The following is a 14,873-nucleotide window of genomic DNA, read 5'->3' as shown; positions in this document are numbered from 1 at the left end:
GTGTGTAGCTGAAAAAGAGGTTACCATTAAATTTCCTCAGAAAGGAATTAACAAAAATATTCCGTGAACCAAACCAATAGAAGGTAAGTGAGGACAAAAGGGGAATTTGCTTCAGAGCTGCACAACTATTCCAAACCAAAATGCAGACTTGTATCTAAATCTTGCTTCTCAAGAGAAGAATTTGGAAAAAAGTGCCTAATAAACACAGAATCCAAACAACCTAGAAGGCCTCAGTACATCAAAATGGGAATTGAAGAATTCATGAGCTACACATGCTAAATTATATAATCAAGGTCATCTCACGTGACTGCAGGGATACTGCCTACAACCACCTACAAGTACAAAGCTGTAAGACTAGCACCATGCCTATTAACACCAGATTGTTCAAAAAAGTTGGAAGTTTTCATTTCCATTGCTGTAAAAAATATGTCTTTTAAACAACAGCTTAATGGTTCTAGTAACAGAAAACATCTTCAATTTCAAGGGGAAGGAAAAGAAAAAAAAAAGAAAGAAAAAGATGAAGGCTGCAATTAGAGGACTTGGAAACAAAGACAGAAAGGTTGGTGAATTGTCAGTGCTGATTACAACAGTGGAGAAATAAAAACTAGCCAGGGTGAAATTAAAGTATTGTGAACCCCTGCAACTGGAATGAAAAGAAATCTCAGTAATCAACTAAACACAAGTGTACTTTATTACATTGCTGAAGTGGGCTGAAGTATTCTTAATGTAATAATATTCAACAATTGAAAATAATAGCAGCTAAATTCAGCATATACCTTGGAGAAAAGGGTATTGTTCAACTTCACAAATTACTAGTTTTGGAGTGTACAACTGAAGGCACTTAAAAAAAAAAAAGTATGATTTTCTTAACTCATTTCATAAGCTACCTTCAAATGAAGTTCCCCAAAGGCATTTTTGGTAACCTCTGTCAGCATACATGAATGACAAACCTGTGCCATTGGCAACACACAATTCAACTTCTATCTGATTGCAAGAACTCAGTGGTTCTCAAATATCACAGTTATATGAACTGAGAAAGCTATATGAAGAACACTATTCTTTCTTACAGTAAACTTTTTAAATAAATAGAAATAAATTCCTATTTTTCCTTCGCTACTGTGGAAAAATACAGTTCCAGCATTTAAACCAAGTACCTCCTTGCCTGAGTTGAAGTTTATCTTCTTTCAATTACCAACACAGTTGTGGCTTTCAAAACCTGCAACAGCAGATGTGGAGTCACTGTCTCTGAAAGATGTTTCCCACAACAGCTATTTTCACTTTATTTGTAAACTCTTTCATTGTTTACAAAGTCACGACAGTATCGGAGCACAGTAATGATGCTCAAGTTGTGATTCAGACATTATACTTAGTCTTGAGTGCTTTAGCAAGACTGATTTTGATTTTTAGCATCATTGAAAGATATTACTACCCTACAGAACATTGCTGAAGACAAGCAAGTTACCTGAAATTAATCTTACCCACTGACTCCTGTGTGCAAGTTTAACTGCTTTATTAAACACACAGTGAAAATGGATTAGGGTGTAGTCAAAAATGTTGAATACAGAAATGAATGTTCTTTCATTGACATGTCTTTTCAAATAGGTGAATAGAGTAGGCAAAATTTAAAAAAAAATAATTTAAGAGATAGCAGTGTGAAATTAATTCATTAAGTTAAAATGTGCAGGTATTGTTAGTAATAACTGATTTGTATACTTAATCAGAATAACCTCTACAACAACCTAGTATTTCACAAATTGTACTTTCTAGTGCACATTCTATACTCTGTTCAGAGATCTGAATAACCAGAAGGACAACTTACTTTCTGAACCAGTGCCAAACTGAAGATTCCTATGCTGAAATATTTTGATGTTTTGAAATGAATCTTAAAAGTTCCATTTAGTGGAATAATGGCTACTAATGACAGTCCAGAGGACAGCTGAAATCAGATTTAATTCGAAAACCATTGTCCACAACCGATGGCACATTAGGCATCACTTCAGAACCTCTTCATATTCACCTACATACTGTATCATACCTAGCATTATTTGAATTTCACATTACAAAAAAAATAATTCTAGTTAAGCATAGAACAGCAAATTTAGCACAGATTTATATACACTTTGAAATAGTTGGAGTTTTTTGATCAGCAATTCCTGAACTACTGCTGGGAGAAAAAAAAAAAAAGAGAAAAAAAAAGGGAAAAAAAAGGGAAAAAAAAAGGAAAAAAAAAGGAAAAAAAAAGGAAAAAAAAAGGAAAAAAAAAGGAAAAAAAAAGGAAAAAAAAAGGATAACCACAAGAATACTTACAGAAAAAAATGGCAAGAAAATGAATGAACTGAATGATGGAAGATCTGAGTAATGACAGAAGCAGCAAATTACATATTCTATCTGATTTAAAGAGATTCATTTTATTCATATTAGACAAAAAATTCAAAACAAGAATAAGAATTGGGCTTTTTTAAATTCTGTGAGGGGAAAGTAGAGTACAGATAGTTTGGAAAATGTAAGAGAAAAACATGTTGAACAAAAAAAAAATCTTATGCAGGATCTACTGTAAAAAGTTACAAAATAGGTGAAACAAGAGCTTTTGGGAGGAAAAAGAAGAATTCTTGGTATCAGTAACTGTCATCCGCTATCTAGGGAGAACTGTCATACGGACGATCTGAAATGCACAACTAAGGGAGTCAGGTCAGAAAAAAAAAGTAGATATGCAAATCTTCAGCATAAGCTGACAGTGAAGTTGTAGGAAAGCCTCAGATCATCCATGAATAGAATGGAGACAGAAAAGTAAAAAAGGACCAAGAACCCCATGAGACTGGAAGAAAGGGCAGAATAGCTCTCAAAATAGACAGTCAAGGGCAATGCAAGTAGCAGAGCAAAGCACAAGACTGTCACGTATCAGAAAAACAAGAAAGGCCAGAATATTAAGGAAGAAGTGATCATTACTAGGAGCTAAAGCACTGGGGAGACAAAAGAAGATAAGGTTCTTAGTATTTCATGTAGTTCTAATGATGTTGTACATTCCAGAAACAAACAGTAATTATACCAATTTCATAATCCCCCTACAAGTATCTATGCTACTATAAAGAAACTATTTTTACTGGATTTGTTGAATACTAGTTTGTCCTTTCTTCCTCCCCCCAAGGTTGTGTTTGAATTTAGGTACTGTGTCTTACACAGTGGAAAAGAGTTTAAAATTATTTTGAAAGCTTAACAGATTTTTCTGTGCAGGCTGCTTAAAAGCTTTGCCACTAAAATAGTCTGCTTCAAATCAAATCAGGTTAATTTAGTAGAATGTTCTGCAGTACGTAGATGAATCTTGTCATGACTATGTACTAATTATTTTAATACACAGTAGGAGGCTGCCCTGTTTTGTAAAGTGGTATCAACTGTAGATTTCTGAAGTTCAAGTTTATTTTATGGTAATTTATTTTGTTTCTTACCTGGATGGAGATCTGCTATTCAGAAATTTATTATACATAATAACATAAACCATATATTCAGTATTATTTCCAATTTTGTTGTTCATTTACAGAAGCAACAAAATGCTTGCATTTTTATTTAACTGTTCATATTACATCTACTATAAACACTTCTGATTTGATTTTAAATTTTACTGTTCAAAGTTGGAAACATCACGCATTCTCACATTAAGGTAATCTATATCAACTATGTGTTAGCTATGGATGTTTTAATACATTTGATACAAGGAACCAGAGAACTGTATAACATGTAAGGATTATTTTACATTTGTTCAGTAGCAACAATAAGACATCAGAAACAAAAGGAAAAAAAATCAAATGGCAGTCATGGTTTAGTCGTTAGTGTTCACTTCTATGAACACTAATAACCAGCATAACTAACAACAGGAGCTTGAGAAAAGATTCCAGTTTTAAAATACTAAACTAAACAACCTGAACTTGTAGCATAGTCTCTTAAGACACATAAGTGTAGCTCAGCGAGGAAGGGCTCTGTGGGAAGAAGGAGCAGCTCCATCCTGCATGGCAGGGGTGCCCTGCAAAGTTCCTGTTGTGCTCCAGCTCCTTCCCCTGGTAACTGTGAATTACACACTGACTCCACACCCCTACCCACAACCCGCACAGGAGAGTCCCTCCATCCATGACAAACACAAGCACAAACAATGCAATAGTACTGTGTCCACTAACTCTCATGTTTTAAGAAGGTTAGGAGTATGAGAAGAAAACCCTGAATCAGTAAGCTCAAAGAAGTTTCAGATAAGAATGCTTGTAATAGATTGTTTCCCTTGCTTCTTTCTTTTTCTTTCCTTTTTTTTTTTTTAATAGTATCTAAAGGTAGAAAAGGTGAAACATGCAATCATAAGTTACACTGAATCAATTTGAACTGAACACCCTGCAAAGACAGTGGCAATTATTTTGCTATATTGCATAAAACGATGCTTACAATGGGTTTGAAAATCTTTTTCAAAAGTGTTTAAGATCTAATAATAAACTATTTTTAAAGTAACAAAGGAAGCTTACTCTCCTACTCTGCTTACTTGAAGTAACATCTAAAAACCACACAGCTGACAGCACTCAATAGCTTGGATCTGTGCTGCTTCATGCATCATCAAAGGTACTTTTCATCAACAGCAATCCAGTTTGTCACAAACAAATGCCCTGAAGACAAACTTATGGTTATCTATTACTACAGCTGTCATCTGGCTTACAGAATTTTCATTGTGTATAGCTAAAATTAAGAGCCTCTTTGACTTTCCCCTACTAGTTTTAGAGTGCTGTATTGGCAGTTATAAAATGAAATTTAATAACTGAAAATAAACAGTATGTTACACAGATACTGGACCAATTTCATTGAGATAAACCAGGAATAACTGAACTAAAACAGGTTACATTTAACAATACTGTATGTAGACAACGACCTACTTCTCAGAAGCACTGGTCTTACTTATTTTAAGCATCTGGTTTACGCAAATCTGTCTCACTCAGACTACGAAAAATACAGAATTAAATTCCAATAGTGACGTATCTGGTAGTGATACTTTGGGAGGTGATCATTCAGAGGACTTAAGTTAGGTTTAAGTAAACTGAGAGAATACCTATTCAATCAACAGAAACTGTGAAGTACCATTTTCAGAGAACAGCCATACGCTCAACAGCTGCTGAAACAATAGTCAAAGGAGATTAAAATCTGACATATTTAACTAACCTAGCCTACTTTACTGAATACCCAGGATAACAATAAAGTACAATTGTGCACAAGAGCATGCAAGACTTTTTGAACAGGATGCTAGTATTTCTTTCTTAAGCCAAGTATATTTCTCTCTTTATCCACGCCATTTATTGAAGTACCCAGAGCATAAAATCAGTTAATCTGGAAACTGTTGGCCTATTCACATAAGTAGAACTAACAAAGGAGTTTCCTCATTGAGGAACCATTAACTTTTCTTTCAGAGGAACAGGAAAATAAATTTGCAAGTAGAACCAAATGATGACATTAAGAAACACCTACAATAATTTACTTCCTATGTAATGGGAAGTCATTTAATGCCACATTGAACTCAATAAAATGTCTTGTATTTGAATGGTGCTTGATAATACTTCACCTCTACACAGGCATCCTTGCTCTGACAATTAGTTGTGCCTACAGCATGAGGCAGATGGGCTAAATGGTTTTGCTCACATCGCCACATGAACAGGAGATATGGCTGTACAAAATCCCTTCTACGTATGCAGACTTCCTACAGAGGGAAAAAAAAATAATAATCCATGTACAAATACAGCATTATGAAAAACTTCAAAACATGGAGTTCCACAGCTGCTTTAGGACAACATAAGCATAGGCTGCTGCCGAAAAGGTAGTTTCACCTAGCTCACCGCCTTGCACGTACTTACGTGATTTCATTTATGCCAACATAAAGCGTTACGTAGACACGTAAGGAGCCAGATCATTAAACTCATCTAGGTGAAAAAACTACCCAACAGAGAAAAGTTTTATCATCTCAAAGCAACAGTGAAATCACAGCAGAGATGGACAGTTCAGCATACCAGGAAACCTCTGACAACTCACTCATCAGAAAGACATTCACCTTTGCCATTCTAGATGATTCGGCTCATTGTGGGGCAGGAAAGCATGAGATCAGTGTAAGGAAAGTTGTAATAATGGACAAGGCCATATTTGGAAGCAAAGGCAGAAATATGTGTCAGCGGTTGCTTCATTTAGATGTCTCAAGTAGAAAGTGTGAACACATATGTTTCAAACACTTGCAAGAAAGCCCATTTTTTGAAAAGTATGTGCTAAATTCTCAGTTCCTGACTTCCCAATCTGCATAGGCAAAACACATGTGAAGCAGATACTCTTAATACATACTCGTTTAAATTATGTCTAACATAAATCACAGAATCCTTTCAGTTGGAAAGGGCCTCCTGAGATCATCCAAGATCATCCAGTTTAATAACCCTGCTAAAGCAGGGTCACCTAGACTGGGTTGTCTAGGACCATATCCCAGTTGGCTTTTGAATATCTCCAAGGATGGAAACCCCACAAATTAGGCAACTTAGGCCAGTGTTTGATGACCTTCACAGGACAAGTGTTTTCTTGTGTTCAGACAGAATTCCATGTGTTTCAATTTGTGCCCATTACCTCTTGTCCTCTCACTAGGCACTGCTGAGAAGTTTACAAATATAAACTAATTCAGAAACTAAAGGAATACATGGGGACTAGAGATGCTAATTTTAAAACTACCTTTGAAATGACGGAAAAGTGTTATGAAAGTCTGATATGTACAGAATCTAAAAGATGCACAAAATTAAAGAGCATATGTAGATGTGAGTAAGGCAATTTTTCCTTTCTCTCTTCTTGTGTAGCAACATAATTCTATTTCAGACTTTGGTCTTTAAGAACAATATTAATTTTAATAAAGCTTTCTTCTAGAAACATTGACTACTTCAAAGTAACTAAGAAGCAAAACAAACTATTTTCTAGACTGTATCTAACATTCTATTATCATACTATAGAGTCATGCATCAAGATCCTGATCAATAAAGCACTCAGAGCACATGCTTAATTAACTAAATTCATGAGTTGTTCTACTGAAGTCAATAAGATTACTCACATTCTTCAAGCATAAGAGAAAGTACTTTAAGTCATCCTCTCTGCATTCACAGTCAAATTCCATTTAGACACAGAAAAATTACCATGTATTTCAACAGTACTGGAAGCTGCCTTAAGAACTTAAAGCTAAAAAAACCTACAGGCTTCCCTATGCATATCACTGAGTTTTGATTTTGTATGGGCTTTGCACATCTAAATACCTTCCTCATAGAGTAGTGTGGCTACATATCTTTTTCTTCTTTTATTTTCCACAGTGAATCTTCACTGGTGTCAATGAAAGCTACCAAAGAAAAATGGGCAAAAATTTGCAATATGCAAACATATTTGCAATCCACACTTACTTACGTTAAAAACAGTTGATCTAGTGGCCCAGAATTTCACACGATAAAAAAGTCCTTTTGCACATTATGAAAGGAATTTTAACTCACTTTTTGCAGAAATTCAGAAAGCTTCTATTCCGAGATTAAAATTTCTAAATTTTAATGTCTACAAGCATGTTGTGTACTTAAGCTACACAGGTAATGAAGATGTAGTCAATATGTTCAATGGAGCCTAAAACAGGATTCAGCTGACCAGCCACTCTAAGCCATAACTAATCTCTCTCTAGGCTCCTCTGAGTTTATTTACTAGGCCTCCATCAGCTATCATGGAACCTTAAGATATCTGACACAGCAATACACATACACACAAATTTACAGTAAGACACCTATATTTTTGCATTTGTATCTCAAACTGAGCCCCACCTCTGCTGTTCACAGTAAGCCCACAGGTAGGAAGGCCAGAGACTAGGAACCTCGGAGTTCCAGATCTGACAGACCTCTAAACACAGAAGTTCCCATGTATTGGCGAGTAATATGCAAACCCATTCAAAGGCATGCTAGATGATAACTTCAAATTTTATGGGGAGTCATATTTAAGCATCTCATACAGGCAGCTACTGTCAGTTTTATAATTGCTAGTGGAAGTGCATATTTCTCGGAGTTCAGGTAAACACCACTATACAGGTATTTACACGCAAGAAGTAACCCAATACGCATCTCTCATGGTCCCCAACATGCTCTGCTGTACCACAGAATTCAAGCAGGGATATATGAAGTGCCAAGACTGATTCGTCCTGCAAAGACAAGACAGAATGTGAAAATAAAGACAAGGCTAAGCAGACGAGATGTATTAAGTGATATGGCTAAGATCCCAATTAGGAGAGGTAAAGGGCTGGCACAGGAATAAAGCTGACTTTATTTGATGGAGGAAGGAAATTAACTTTTTTTTTTTTTTTTTAAATCCTTGTTGGAGCAAAACATACAAGACAGGATGGGGGAAGGTGGGGATCTGAATGTGCATACTGCTGTATGCAAGACTGTAGTCCAGCTCAAAATCAGGACCTGCTTAGTCTGCTTTCACTGGGCATTTGGGAACCCTGCCTCTCAATAAGAAACTGCAAAATAAATAGGAACAACTGACAAACTAGACCTGGATGATCAACAAAAGAGTACCATTGTATATACCTATCATTATAATTCTACAAATAGCATTTGGCTTTCTTCTTTTCTAGGAGAAAACCTGAGAGCTTATATAAATGTGTGTGAATGTGAATAAGTGTATTTTAAGGTCACATTGAAAAGATGAATTATTGTTTAAGAAACTTGGTTCTTCTCTATTGTTCACATAATCCTTACACACGTTAAAGACTGTACATAAAGTTATATATACTGTTCAAGTTAAAGAAGTCCAGGTCTTTTTTTGAGTAACATTCTTACCTTCTTTTCTTTGAGTTTTATGTTATCTCAGATTGCACTTAGCACAATATAAACAATAAGAGGTCACAGACTTCAGGGCTATACCACCAAAATATAATTGCCTGCCACAATAAAGTCCTAATGAGCACAGCTGTTGTCAATGGGAGGTTGCCTTGGCAACAAAGTTATGCCAGAAGATAACTATCCATGCAGTAGAAGGTGATGACAGTCAGTTGCCTGACCAAGATGCAAAAAGTGTAAAAACTTTTCAACTGCTCAAGTTGAAGGGAAGCTTTATGCATCAGGAATCTACTGACATAAAGGAAAATACTGACTTGCTGAACACAAAAGGATCTAGAAACTCCCCAAAAAATGCAGAGTTAGAATAAGGACGTTTTGTTTAAACAGGAACATGTTTAGATTGCCAGTCTTGCAAGTAAAACTTCCTTCGCTCATGTGCTCATGTCTTCCTGTGGTGTCCAAGAACTAAATTTGATTTAAATCATACTTTTAGATTTACTTTTAAAGAAAACAATGTGAAAGGGTGCTTGTGCTCTTGAGTTATAGTGAAAGAGTGTGAGATCAAGGCTGGGTTCAGTAAACAGCAAGATGGTGAATTCCAGCTCTCTGGTAGGAAGTTAAAAAAAAAAAAAAAAAAAAAGTGGCAGAATCAAAGGGAGAGGCATTTCCTGAGTACGGGCTCCAGAGGCCACTGACACTGTTTAATCCAGGAGCTGGTTCTCTGATGGTATATGGCAGGTGGACAAGAAGAGTCACTACCAAGTCACACAGTAATTTTTCCTTTATTTCCTAAGAAAACTAAACTTTCACATTTTATGTCTGGGCAGGAAAGGTTATATCCCACTATGTCTGTCTCCCCTACTCCAGAAACATTTAACCCACTGGCCAGTTTCAATCAAATTGACAAATGCCTAGATATCTTAAAGACATGATCCTACCCATGTGTTAGTAATTGGGTATTAAATATTCAGATGTCCAGGCACTTTTACCAAGGTCACTAGGCAAGACTCTAAAATTAAGTTGTTGAAAAAGAGAGGAAGTGTTCATGAACTAAAAGGATAAAAATAATGGAATAGGATCTGTGTTGCTCACTAAATTACTAAGTGGTCTTGAAAAAGAATAGTCTGGTAGAGATGAAAAATTATCCAGGATAGCTTTTACTGGTAAAAAATAAAGCTGGCTGCAAAAAGTTGCAGAAAGCTGTCGTGCCACTGAATAATAAAATGGCAAATTAAATTCCGTCTGGATATACACACAGAGGGAAAAACTCTGTAAAGCATACACATCTGATGTTGTCCTTGACATTAACCATTAAGACTGGACTAAGCTGGACTAACTACAGTTACCTGAAAGCACTCATATTAAACAGGAGAAAAGGCATGAGAAATTGTAAGTACAGAAATAAAGAAAGAAATAGAAAACAACTTCATCTCCCTTTATGAATCTATGGTGTGCTCATCTCTTAAAGAAGTTTGTTTAGTATATGACAGAAACAAAATTTATCATAAAACTATAAAGACTACAGAGAAGAAAGGTAAGCACAAAAAGTGCACGAAATGGCTTCTATAAGTACAGATATTTTCAGCTTGGAAAAGGAGTGATTGCATACAGAGACAGAAAACAGTTTTGAAGCAGGTGACGGGGAAAAAGTGAATAAAGAATGATTTGACACAATTTCTCATAATCAAAGAAATAAGTGGAAGTGAATTCAAAAGAATCTTTTGTTAAATCAAAGGAGGAGAATTTCTTTTCACACTGCATAAAGAAATTGCAAAAAATCACTGACAGGATGTTTTAAACTATAGATTTTAAAACAATTAGATACATATTTAATAATACTTAGTGGGCATTTTTGTAAAAAAATGCATAACAGATAAAGATATAATAAAGCTTCTGAGTAGTAGAAGATGGGAGGGTATATATACCTTCCCCACTCTTTTGCTCTCGCTCTGAATGTTTGTTGTTGTCCACCTAACCTAACCTGGTTCAAGGATCTTTATGGTCCAAAAAACGCTTTGTATAAAAAAAGAAAAAAGACCAGACCACTGAGACAGTGAGAGGTCTTATGCTCCTGCTGAAGAAAAGGACAAGAACAATTGTCTACTTACTATTATGGGCTTAATATGGAAAAGAGATGTTAGAACTGCCATAAAAAGAAAAATATTCCTGGCCATGAAAAACTAAACCTGCTTTCAGTAGATGTATTGTGAGTCTCTTGTCTCAGGTGGCTTAAGGCTTTGATTTAGAGCAAACTAGTAATAATATCTCTCTTGTACAGATGCTCTGGTGTCTGTTGAGAAATGCACTCCTATTTCAACTTTAATTGATTTTTTTTTTTTTTTAATAAATACTAATCACAAGACACCTCAACTGAAAAACAGACTTAAATTATTCTCGTGTTCAGGGAGTCAAAATCTGATCGAGTCCATGTAAAAAAACACAGGAAAAAAACTGTAACTGTATTTTTGAACATTTCTTAAACTTCAGTGACTGATGGCCAGACACATAACATTATTACATGTAACCTTTTTCCCTCCCCTCTTTTCTCTCTCTTTTTTTTTTCAGCAGGAGGTGGTTGTGTTGAAATTTTTGTAACCAAATTTTTATTTTAATATGTTCCTGGAGTTAGAACTCTACTTTTACATTTGGATAAAGAGAAAACCTGTGCTTCTGCAGTGTTTCATAACCTTCAATAAGATTTTTGGGTCCTCAGCACTACTGGAAAATGATACCAATGTTGTTTATTAAATATAACAGTCTACTTTTAAACAAAATCCCCTTGATCAAAAGCTAGTAATGAGCTACATGAATGATACCAACAAATAAGTGGGAAACAAAAATGTCTGTTACCATATTGGTTAAGAGAGTATACGAGGTCCAACATGAAATACATGACAATAAAAATGAACACTAAGTCAAAGACAGGGAAAATAAACTTCATCCCTCTTTGAAGAAGAAAAGGCTATAAATGGCTGGTCAATTACATGTGATAATACTTGGTCTAATGAAGATACACTTACATTTTCCAGAAAAATGAGATAATGTTTATTTTGAGAAAAGGAAGCATTAGTCTCCTGGATAAAGAAAGATTAAATTTCAAGGAGGGAAAAATACATTTTTCTGGACTCACTTGCAGGATTTCAGGAAGAGAGGCATAAGCCAGTAGGTTCTACCAGTAATACGTGCTCCCTATTGAAGTATGTCTAATGGATTCAACCTGAGAAATGTACTATCTACCAAGAACGAAAATCTTCTCAGGAAAAGACAGCAAATAAGCTGGAAAAGGACAAGAAATCATTCTGGTTTAACACTAGGGTTCGAATCACAGCTCTGCTTTCTCATCCTCTCTCCCTTGCACTGGCTGTGGTACTCATCAGCCCCCTCACTGGGCTAATCTGAAGAAAACTAACAGATACTGCCAAGGAGCAGGGGGTAACAGGAACTAAGGAAAAAAAAAAACTATTTCAGCAGCAAGACAGTAAATCAACCACCAGTATTGTCCAATTCTACCAGTGTTATTTGCTTTTTCCTATACCTTTTGTAAATCTCTGTAACTATTTTGCATTTTACATGGTAGGATTCTGTAACTGTTTTGCATTTTACATGGTAGGATTATACACTTTAATTTGCATTTATTTTCCATGGTAAGCCTTAAGATATCTTGGTAACACTAAAGTGTTCCTCACACAAGAACAGGGTAAAGCTGTAAAGCAGGACAGCAGGGCACTGTAAACAGTACCTATCTCACCTGCCTGTTTTGGTGTAGCCAATGAGTCTGAGTGTGTGACTCATTTCAACTACATCAGCCTACTGGTGGGCTGGCAATACAGCAGTCAGCTAAATGGTACTAAACAAAAAGGCTTCCTGGTGGGAGAAAATATTAGGCTGTACACTTGAACTCTAAACATTCACACGACACTTGCCACCTTGTATTTAAAACTGAAAACTAATATACACAGCTGCTACAATTCTTTTCATTTCCACCCCCCCACCCCCAAGCAAGTTTTTAGCTATGGAACTTGTGTCAGTGTCTCTTCTGCAAATTATGTACTACTACAGTTACTTACACAGAGAAATCACTGCACAAAAGACAACACAATAAGGTAATTTATGTAAGCACATCAGATCAGAAGGAAAACACTGTAATGAAAAATACATGCACTCCATTCTACATGAAAAGTAAATAAAATGAAGTACTTACATGCCAATGAAAATTCTTATCGTATTTAAAACAGCAGTCAGTATAACACCATGTTATCTTGTATCAGGATGATTTGATGGCATTGTTAAAGACTTACTTCCAGCTCCAAACTGCCCAGAAATCAAATGTAGTTTTGAACTCAATATTTAGGCAGCTTAAAATACTGATAGTTAAAACTAAACACTGTTCTGCTCTAAGTATTGGTATATAACCACTGACTTTCAAGACCTGTATTGCCATTTCTAGTAAAGGATGAAGATCTTAGACTGGATGCCATCACTGTAATAATGGCACTGCTTCCTCTGCCCCCCAACAGAGAAGTATGCAGCTACTTAAAGACAGTGGCTCTTAAAAGTGCCTGTCGTGGTTTAACAAGGACAACACACACTTTTAAGAAATAAAATAAACCCAAAGAAAAACTTGATGCAAACTTCAATAAAATGTCTTAAACTGAAGCAAGGATACTTTCTGAGGTTTTGATAGTAAACATTTAGAAGATTTTTCTAGAGTAGAACAGTACAGATGCTGAGCATGGAGACATCCCCAACATTTCTAATACAATATGTTGAGTATTTTAAGTCAGAGTTAGAAGCCAACAAAAGTCAGTTTCAAATACACAAAGCAATCTTTAAATTAGTGTCAAAACGCCCCTCTGGCAAGGAACAAATATAAAACTAACTTGCATTTCATAAATCTATAGAAATATGTTAAACACTTATATATCCTGAATAATTCAGCCATCATGCTATCTCATTTTACCAATCCTTTATGCCAAAAAAGATGACAAAATGTAAGATAAAAGGCAAGAGACAAAAAAAGGTAAAACTGAGGTCTTAAGTTACACTATTTTGGTTTGCAGAATCTCTCACACTTGACAAAGTCTATGAACATTCATATTAATCAGTTCTACAGATTTCCATTTTGAAAGAATTTACAAGGTATTTACAGCATTCATCTTTAAAAAAAACAACAAAACAAACCAACAAAAAAACAATAGTAAAGCCCGAATCAAGTGAAAAAGTGGGATAATTCATTAAAATGTAATTCAGGTTAACGAATAAACCAAACTAAATATTTATGGCTAAGAAGCTCTCACAACATATCCTTTGTAAGCAAGATACATAATGTCTTTAATTTTTCTACTTTACAAAGTCCTGCTACAGAAGACAGTGATATATTTTAATGGATTTCATAGATACAGTTGCAGAATACCAGAGTATTTACTGGTGAGAATTTGGGAACCTTTCCAAATTTCCCTTCCCCTCAACTCTAACTAGCTCAAGTACAGGTATTATACGTTCAATGATTTACTTCACAGAGCCTAACAAATGACTGATGAATCCTAAATTAAACTAGACAGAAAATATGACACCAGCCTGAGTATCTTTGCTACTGTACATACTGAGACAGAGGTGGACAACATTTAAATCTCCAATCCTATTCTCACTGAAGTCAATGGAAGAACCACAACAAAGTTTGAGACAGAATGTGATTCTAACAACTCCAGTTATCTATCGCACTAGGAAATATATAACAGCAGACTATTTAAGTGTGCTGTCATTCCTCTGAAAAGCCCTGCTGCAGTTCATGAGAAAATGGGGCCTGCTCTGAGAATGACCAATCTGGAATTTAAACTGGAGACAGCACAATATTTATCTTTCCACTGCAAACAGAGGAAAACACGCAGCTCACTGAGACAAAGCATTATTTCAGCTTTGATGGGGAGACAGGAAGACAAAGGAGACAACACTTTTTTCTGTGAAAACATCATCGACAGGATCCTCTCTTTCAAAAGAGGCCACTGTTCTCTAATTGTTGGGAGGGGA

The 14,873-nt window shown here is 35.5% G+C and overlaps 1 protein-coding gene across 4 annotated transcripts in view; it reads right to left on the bottom strand.

Moving 5' to 3' along the window:
• Window positions 1-14,873, bottom strand: part of TBC1D22A (TBC1 domain family member 22A) — a 189,146-nt gene that overhangs the window by 63,845 nt on the left and 110,428 nt on the right. Inside the window, exon 12 of one of the 4 annotated variants that reach the window (XM_069801903.1) lies at window positions 13,048-13,157. The exons of the other annotated variants lie outside the window; for them this stretch is intronic. Within the exon in view, the coding sequence (XP_069658004.1) occupies window positions 13,101-13,157 (57 nt within the window). The 3' untranslated portion in view covers window positions 13,048-13,100. Of the gene's footprint in view, window positions 1-13,047; window positions 13,158-14,873 lie in introns of those variants that run through there. 4 annotated transcript variants of the gene reach the window in all.

The sequence above is a fragment of the Haliaeetus albicilla genome, chromosome 14 (genome assembly GCF_947461875.1).
Source record: "Haliaeetus albicilla chromosome 14, bHalAlb1.1, whole genome shotgun sequence".
Lineage (NCBI taxonomy): Eukaryota > Metazoa > Chordata > Aves > Accipitriformes > Accipitridae > Haliaeetus > Haliaeetus albicilla.
Note: the sequence above shows the minus strand (reverse complement) of the source record. Positions and strands in the feature narration are given on the sequence as shown.